Below are 9,470 nucleotides of genomic sequence, written 5' to 3' on the forward strand. Positions count from 1 at the left end.
TAAAAAATTCTTATTCTTTTTATAATATAACTGAATCTGAAGAACATGTACAAGCTATTTGCTCTCAGCATTAAACAGAGACCAAAAAAGATCGATACTACTGTCACTAACTCGGGCTTCCCCGCTAAATCCAAAGGTTTGGACCAAACTGTTGGACTAATTCAGATTTCAGATTCAAATGTCTATCTACTGTACAATTTACTAGCACTGGACATCACGATCATTTGTGTTTGAATGCTTGTAATAACCCTGATAGACAAAGAACATTAGAAACCAAGGTTATCCCGCACAAAATTGAAAAAGGGGCATATGTAAGGCCTACACCTCACAGATGGCAGAAAATATCTTCGGGTGCTAAGACTACTATAAAATGCCTCAAGCCTCATCCAAACCATCAAATTCCCAGGGATAATGCTGATTTCCTTCATAACACAAACCTGGGAAATGTTCGTCCCCCAAAAAATATCAAAATAAACCAACAATAATCTCAGAAAACAAGGCTTCACTTTTCTATTCCGTGTCCGAGTCAATAGAAAGATACAGCCGTGGTCTTACTGAACGTTTTTGGCGAGGAAATGTGAAAGGACTATCAGATCTTTGCCGACTTGCCTTCTCAGATCTACCATCATTCATACCAAGAAGCAAAGAAGCTGCACAAGTAGGAATTATCAGGTTTAAGGTTTTGACAAGTGCAACATAAGATAGCAGAAGTAAATAAATAGCATAATCGACATTATCAAGTGAACATAATCTTGATGAAAATGAATTACAGCGCCTTATATTACAAAAATTCATAACTGACAACAGTGATATACTCTCACTTTATTAGGAAGTTCATAAAGAAGGGAACGAACCGGTGTCAGCCAAAGACTCCATGGCACCATCTCTCAAAGGCACCTGCTGTCTTGAATTCACTCCATTAGCAGGAACGGAGTCACCATGACTGCCGGTGGCACCACCACCGCCAAGGCTAAGAGAGATCCAATCCTCCCTACGAACACCATTTGACACATCAGCCTGATCCCTCATACTAGACTGCGCAGAAGCATCTGAAGGCCGAGTTGGAAGAAAGATTTGAAGAGAGGGATCTTCACCACCAAATGCTAAGGGGTTATCAACCAAGCCATCATTTATGTCACTACCAGATCTACAAGCAGAAGAATCAGCAACTAAACTAGCCGATCCCATAACAGTCTCTGGACCTAAAGAAAATCCATTCATCGACATGGGGCAGTTTATAGGACCGCCCTGCAAATCTACTAAGGAATCTGGAACATCTGAATTAAATAATTGGAACCCTGGGCCAGGTTGGCTTCCAGATGGGAGTGGCCAGAGGGGTATACCAAACTCATCATCATTATGATTTAGAAAACCTAAACCATTCCCAACTGAAGGATCTTCAGGATAAGGATTTGCAATTCCAGGAGGCGGCATTGCAAAAGCAGCCCCACCATCATCAGTTTGATTATTTTTGTAAATAGTACCAGATGTCAACAACAAATCATTATCATCATCTGAATCACTTAAAACAATAACTTCTGCATCTCCTGTCGGTGCAGAAAAGTTTCTATCAGGGAATCCATATGTTGAATCTACATTCAAAGACAAAGAATCAAGTTCAATCCCATTGTTAGTGAGGTCAAAATTCCCACCACCATCCTGATTAACACTTGCATCTTCACCATCTCGACCACTGTCGGTGGCACTACTGCTCATAGGAATGACTTTCTGCTCAATGTTCTCAAACCTTTCTTGTAATCTATTGCCAGAAGAGGAGGTGTTTACACCCTCAGGTTTGCTTACTTCCCAAAAGCCATTGCGGTTCTTCCTAATTCCAAGTTTCAAACCAGTACCATTATGACCTTCTGATGTATATTCCTGTTTGATAGGTCTTTCCACTTCCACTTTAGATTTCTGTTCTCCACCATTAGACACACACAAAGAACCATCAGGTTTGTGCCACAGTGCAAGTTCACCAACATCCCTACGTTCAGCTTCAGTTTTAGTTTTTACGCGCCAACAACCATCAAGCTTCACCTCAAGTTCAGTTATGTCTTCACCACAATGCCGCATCTGCATCAACCATTGGCGTAAACATAATTATCATATACAGGATATGGCACTGTGTCAAACAATAACGAGATGGCAAAGATCCAGAAGCACTACAGTAGCATTACCATAGAAGTTATACGATTAAAATATGGATCGACTATTACATTCTTCACTGAGTAGTTCTTCAGACAAACTGGGCACTGCCACTGCAAATAACCAAATTCTAATTCAAAAACAGAAACAGCTATAAGAAAAACCAAGAAGTAAGATAACAGTTGATCACTTACCTTCCTTGAACGCTGGTTCATTTCCACAAAAACATCAAGATCAAAACAGCCCATGTGAGCACAAGGTTTAAATCTTCCTGCAACATTCATTCTAGAACCACTCATCTGTGCATGCATCAAAAAAAGGAAATCAAAAACCCAAACCAACCAGGTGTGCTTCTGATACTAATAGACTGCAGTCCCCTAGAGAATATTTTAGATCCTACCCTAATTTGACAAATTTAAAGCCCATGAAGAAACAAAGCCAAAGCTAATTCTTCCAAACAGAACTATAACAAATTATCAGTGAACAATCTCTCTGTTCAACAGAATCCCTACTACTCTGAAACTGTCATAAATATAAAAAAAGAAAATACTGTTTTGTAGAGTGGAAAAACACTCGCTCACAACTACCAAATGAGCATTAGCAGAACACACCTATGCAAAGTACTAGCACTCCTACAGTATTAAATTCCGTGAAGTCAGTATGACCTGCTGGCCAAAAACTACAATCCTAGTAATTGCCTAGCAAAACAAGGAAGCCCGAGTACTAATATTCATACAGCATTAAATTCCACGCAATTTGAAATCAGTATGACCTGCAGGCCAAAAACTACATTCCTGGTAATTGCCTCCTAGCAATGCAAGGAAGAATCCTCCCCGACTCCTTCCCCATTAGGTACAAAACCAACATCCCAAAGCCTCAAATAAAGGAAGCCTCATGCCTTGAATAATTCAGAAAAGCATAAATAACAAAGCCCACCAGGAAATAAATAAAACAAAAATAGCCATTTTGAAATTTTATAGGGCATTCATTCTTATGAACACACACAGGGCAGCAATATGTAGGTACTGGAGTTGCATGTATCTTGATGTGGTATGAAATCTGCTCTGAAAAACACAACAAAATTGTCACTGTATCCAATGACCATGCTGCACTTACTGGACAGCGAAGATTAACACCAATTGAGTCTGCAACTACTTCCAAGTCACTGTCACTGTCAGCATTGTCTGTTGCTCCACCACCAACACAGCGACATACTCGAGCAAGTGCGTCTTCAAAACATTCACCATCTTCACCATTACTCTGCCGGAGGATCCCATCGAGTATCTACAAAGTAACATAGTATAACAACTCTAAGAATGAGATGGATTCCATTAAAAAGCAAGAACAAACAAAAACCCTACTTCTTTCAATATAATCAAACTGTAAAATTCAAACAAAATGCAATTGCATAAAGCCATGCTTGTCTCATGTAGGGAGAGACAAATAGTCACCTGTTGAACAGTTTGTCGCCTTACAATTCTAACTCCTAAACAAAAAATACGAGCATCGCATCCACTTAAGCATATCTTGTTTATCCCATCTTTCGTACATGGTGTAATCTGATAGACAAAATTAAACAAGTCCCAAAAAGAGACGAATGCATTTTCAGATCTGAAGCATTGATGAAAGCAGGAAAAATCACAATCAACAAATAAACATGCTATAGGCATCAACAGCCACTAATCAAAAAGATGCACGTATGCAGAAACTTACAATTGGACCATCGTCACGACCATTAATCCCCAATAACTGTGAACCAGGTCTGTTTATAGCACGAACAGGAACACCTACAGGTCACACAAGAATAAATAAGCTGAAAATTCTATATGTATGCCAAGAAGAAAATAATAATAATATTGTGATATGGAAAGCATCATTCTAAAATCCATAGTTATTAAATGCGAAAGGCGACCCGAGGCGACCCTAGAGTCTAAGACGCAAGGCCCGAGGCCTTCTGGAAGAAAGGCAACTACATAAAAATAAAATATATATATAATACTATGATTATAAACCCTATGTATTTTGAAAAAGTTCAAATATAATTTTAAAACTTAAATGTGCCATAATCAAACACAGTTAAATTAATTAGGTTAAAATATAAAGTGGCTGCTGGAAGCAACTATTTTAAAGAGTTTAGGTTTCGATTGAACTCTAAAAGGCCTACATGAATAAAACAGTATTTAATTTTATTTTTTAAAAACTAAATAGGGCCAAAAATCGCAGAGGCTCGCCTGGCCAGCGCCTCGCCTCACGGAAGAGGCGTGCGCCTTTGAGACAACGCCCGCCTCTTGGCAGGTGAGGCGACTCGGTCATCGCCTGAGGCACGTCTCTGTGCTAAAATCTTAATGCCACATTTGAATAAACAAATGTAGATCACATGAATGTATAAATATACAACCATCCTGAAGCAACACGAACATTCAGACAACTCCCCCTACAGAGAGTATAGAATGCTACTCAATGTCAAGCTGCTGCAAAATTAAGTAGAAGAAGAAGATAGAAATCAATGATCAGTGGAATGAAATATCTTACAACCATACCATTGACCTGTAAATCTGCATATTGAGGCCACTGCATCCTAAATGGAACCTTATCATTCAAAAGCATACACCAAGCCTGTAAAAGATCATCAAGAATAAGATGTTTGTACATTTACATTAATAAAATCCAAATAATATCTAAAACGGCCAACCTGAACATCATGATCCTGTTTTGTCAGCAAGTCCTTGTCTGCCCTAGTGAGATGAAATGTTTTTTCCACACTCTGCAATGGGGTTGAACTGGAAAATCCATGACAAGAAGTTAATAAATTAAAATAGTAACAGTAATAAGTACCAAAAAAGGGCTCGAGCACAAAATGAGAATTTTATGTAATGGATAACTCAAATTCTGTTCTTATAGAAAGAAATAAAAAATAGCAGCTTTTAAAACTTCAGATGTCTGACAATCAAAGAACATATTTATAATGCACTCACCCATCAGCCGGAATATTAGTAGCGGTCAACTTGACGGGATAAAGTGGATGTGCAATAGTAACACAGAAGCTGCACATAAATAAACACTTCAGAACTCTTTATTAAGCTTAATAAAGCTCATGAAACTGCAGATGTAGGTCTACGGAAGAACCGTTTCTTGCACATGCAGTTCATATAAGATAGATGGAAAAATGATTACAAGATAGTAAAACAGGATTCCATAAGGCGTAATGACAATTCTACCTAGATTTGTAGCATTACTTAATTTTTTTAATATATATATGTTCATATCCATACAATTATTCAGCATGTCTATCACACATGCGGTATTAGACTTTACAAACACTAGAGGGCCCCCCCTTATTTCTCATTTCATTGTGACGTCCTTTTATTTCCATCCACATAAGTATGCTATACTATTGAGGTAAATAGCAATGAAACTACAGTTCATCACCTGATTACAGAATGTCCTCTTCAAAATAGAAATTTCTCTAGAGTACCATGAACATACCATTACAAATCCTGATTACTTGCGTACCCTTCTAAAAAAAATTACTCTTGTATAATGCGTATGATAGCATGGTCAAATTGGATAGAACACGATAATTGATATTAAGGACTATAAGAACAGCATAACAGCAAGAGATAATATCTATCATCATAAGAGAGTATAGTCGCATGTAAATATTGCAAAAATGTGTGTAAAAATATTACCAACTAAGAGGCTAATCCAAAATAAAACTCCACATTGAGTAACATACAACATATGCTAATTGGGTCCCTAAGAGAGGCAGAGACAGGAGGGATAGGGATCCTTCAAATAATCCTTAGAAAAGATAAATAATTGAGATGGATGAATAATACGTACGGGTCAGCCCAGCCAAGCCGACAAATCTCACAATAATACAAGTCAGGAACTTGAGGAGTGCCCTCCGTTGGTTTTTCAGGAATTATAACACAACCTATGTGCTGCCATTCGTTACATCCAGTCTTCTCACACTGCCAATTCAAAATATTATGGCCACAAAGCATGAGGAAGCATTCAAGATAAGCTGAAGTTTAATAATAATGGAGAAAAAAGAGAAATAAAGTAATAAAGTGTAAATGCTGAACATGACTTCCACATTAACAGAATATGCTAGATTGCAATAGTGTAGCATGTCATGCAATGGATTAACACACTACTGTACACTATTCTGGCACCAAGATAGAAAAACATTCATAATCTAAATCAAGGACAAGGACACATGTGCATGATAAAATTGTGTCTTTCAATGTTGAACAAGTCAAACATCCAAGAAATGCAAAAAGCTAAAACTTCTTAATTTCTGTACCGCAACCCTAATTTCTGCAAGACTACCCAGAAGGGACCAGAGTTTTTAGGCCATTTATTCAATTCAAACTGTTCAAAGAATTAAAATAAAACAAAAAATACTTAACAATTAATATATGTAGAGACCTTAATCATTGATTCAGTCTCCAATGAGCTACCGCATGGACAACGTACTCTTGTATCATAGCGAAAATGATCATCATCAACTTCTCCTTTAATAATTGTCTTACTGCTCTCCAACACGCCCTGACCCTTAGATGCTAGATCGGTGGCCCCAGAAACCTGCATTTTTCTGAATACGAGCACATTCAACACAGAGGAAAAAGTAAGACATACAGAAATGCTCCAAAAATGGAGTCACAGATTGCGAATTTGATGTTAAACCTGTAAATGTCATCAACTAATTTTGCCACCTCTTCCTTTCCAATAGAAGTCTTCTTCGTTGATGTCTTTGGAACTGCATATGGAATCTGTCTTTATGATTCTTGATAATAAATATACAAGGAGCAAAAAAAAACAGAAATAGGAAATAAAAAACATACAATCACGCCTGATAACTGTAGAAAAAAAATAAAAACCACTAGAAAATTAAAGAAATAAACTGACTTGAACCACAAAAAGAAACATCATAGAGACTTCAAAATGGGGTTTTGAGGTCCCAAGCTTCCTTGAAAAGCTTAGCAGGGAAAATTCAATGCTAAGGTTTAAAGGAATGTAGCGTGTCAAGAGTACAACTTTATGGTTAGAGTCGAATAAAAAAGGGACACAGCGTAATTATAAAATTCTGAAATTTTCATGGCTTCCATAAATCCCTAAAAGTTGCAAAACAGTGTGGTAAGTTCGTGAAGATCTAAATATTGCAACACTGAGAAGCTATAGAAGTATCATCACAAAACAGGCCAAGTTGTTCCCCCAGCTAGCAGTATTATCCTTATCAGGAAGCGAACATAGTCAAGCTCCATGATGCAAGAAAAGCCCCACCATGGATTTTCTTAATTGATAACTCAAATAGTACATGGGCAAATGCATATCGTCAAAAGCATTAATTTCACAAGCCTCAAAGCTTGATACACGTAACAAGTAACCTACTTAGTATCACAGAAATAAAGAACAAGCATTTGCCAATAAACATAAACTCCTTTCAAAAAAAAGAACAAGATAGGATGGGAAAAGGCCTTGAATGAAAGACTCAAGGATTCAGTTTCAATTTAAACAGTGATAGCAAATAAACAGCTGTAATTTCAACAGATAAATAGTCTATTCCATAATAATAAAATATTCAAAAAGGAATTACCTTGTTCATCAGCAAGAACACCTAATATTCGGTCAACAAGATCCTACATTTAAATTACGACAAATTAAAAAACAATCCAATAGAATTATCTATAACATTCTCAGAAATACAATAATCATCCGTACCTGCTTTTTCCCTTGCTTAGAAAGACCTAACTGTGTAAGGACATCTTTAAGCTCTTTTATACGAAAATATGCCAATTTGTCCTGCAGCAAACATAGAATTAATTCCACAAGCTCAGTAGCAATTCACAAAAAAAATGCAAAAAAATAGTAAAACCAATAAGCACCAAATGAAAATACGATCAAAGCTAATTAAGCAGTTCCTTGAGCTACAGCAGAAACAAAGCAACTTAACAGATAAGTGAAATTAATAATAAGAATAATACCTTGCAACTCGTCGCTAAATCCATTATTTTTAACTCTCCCAAAACCAGAAACTCAGTACCTAAAAATTCAATACTTTTTTAAACCAGCGGTTGCTCAATTAACCAAACAAACCAGTCCATGCACTGTCTGCAAACAACAATCGATCTATTCAGAAACAAAAATTCACAAAATAAAAAATCGATAATCAAACAAATCGCAACGATAAAAAAATAATCAAAACACTTACTACGACAAAAAAATGAATTGAAGAGAAGAGAGTGGATTGGTTAATTAGGGTTTGCAGAGTCTTCTCTTTGAAACGCTCACTTTTTTTGGTTTGGTGTGGTGGTTTCGTCGCCAAAGCGTTTCCTTTTTTATTTTTTTGGCTATTTTTGACCGAAGAGAAAAGGCAAACATGAACAAGCTATCCTCCAATTGCAAAAAGTCCCGGACCTATCGCCGATTATGAAATCCGGTTGTGAATCGGGAACACGTCCGGGTTCTGATTCTGTGCGTTTACGTTTTATGCGTCCGCGTTGTGATTCGCGTTGTTTTATTTATTTCTTTCATAGTTAACGGTTGTAATTTTTCCACGTGGGGAATAAGATGGGGATCGGAATCCTTGGTTTCGATGGTGGACCGCTTTGATGAGGAAAAGATTTGGTAATTGTGTTTGAATGGCTTACAGCCGTTAGATTCGCTTGGTGAGTTGTGAATCCGGATGAATGCCAATATATGCTAGTTTATGTTAACGAAACCTAATTAGAAAATAATTGTTGAGGTTAGGGTCCCCATCACAACTTTATTTTAGCAACCATAAAAATTTACAAGATTTGGTTAGGTGAAAATTGTGGATTATGCTAATTAGAATAGGGTTTTTTATCACAAAAGAAATTATATTAATTCAAATCTGAAGCCAGTACATTGTTAAAGAATTCGGGACAGTTAACCATTCCCGATAACCTGATATAGAATGAGCCGATTGCGCAATAATATACGTGGTTCGTAGATCTCCTCAAAATTTGAATTATTTTTCTTTGATTCTTAACACTAATTACTTTTTCCATGTAAAAACCAACCGTCTTCCATTTTCTTTTGCTTCTTGAACCACCATTGCTTATTTTGTCTTTCTTTTTTCCATCACTTTTTTCTTATTTATTTTCTATGAAATTCGTAAACAATTAATACCACACAAAAGAAAATTTCAGTAGTGCCACTGTATCTATTTCATCTTCAATTTTAAAATCCGGCCACAAATCTAAGTTGCAGAACCATCATTATTGATAACGTAGTATGAACCATCATCTCTTAAGAAACCAATTATCAAACTAGTATCCTCAAAATCTCCACCTCTT

At 36.7% G+C, this 9,470-nt stretch overlaps 1 protein-coding gene across 3 annotated transcripts; it reads right to left on the bottom strand.

The window, feature by feature from the left end:
- Positions 1 to 8,583, bottom strand: LOC126664828 (E3 SUMO-protein ligase SIZ1). 3 transcript variants are annotated; one of them, XR_008789540.1, is made up of 18 exons: positions 8,363 to 8,583; positions 8,136 to 8,262; positions 7,873 to 7,953; positions 7,748 to 7,790; positions 6,838 to 6,910; positions 6,580 to 6,745; positions 5,989 to 6,119; positions 5,121 to 5,189; positions 4,838 to 4,925; positions 4,686 to 4,761; positions 3,859 to 3,932; positions 3,597 to 3,704; positions 3,262 to 3,429; positions 2,340 to 2,444; positions 2,178 to 2,258; positions 855 to 2,073; positions 325 to 650; positions 1 to 249 (listed from the first exon to the last, which is right to left on the bottom strand). XR_008789540.1 is itself a non-coding variant. In XM_050357392.2 (17 exons), the coding sequence occupies exons 2-17, from the start codon at positions 8,157 to 8,159 to the stop codon at positions 511 to 513; spliced, it is 2,646 nt and encodes an 881-aa protein (XP_050213349.1). In that variant the 5' UTR covers positions 8,160 to 8,262; positions 8,363 to 8,583; the 3' UTR covers positions 1 to 510. The 3 variants fall into 3 exon arrangements, 2 of the variants coding, with proteins under 2 accessions (XP_050213349.1, XP_055959727.1); XM_050357392.2 differs by having other exon boundaries at positions 1 to 650; XM_056103752.1 differs by having other exon boundaries at positions 1 to 650; positions 8,136 to 8,280.
- Between the last annotated feature and the right edge of the window lie 887 nt (positions 8,584 to 9,470).

This window comes from Mercurialis annua, linkage group LG1-X (assembly GCF_937616625.2).
Source record: "Mercurialis annua linkage group LG1-X, ddMerAnnu1.2, whole genome shotgun sequence".
In the NCBI taxonomy this organism is placed as follows: Eukaryota; Viridiplantae; Streptophyta; class Magnoliopsida; order Malpighiales; family Euphorbiaceae; genus Mercurialis; species Mercurialis annua.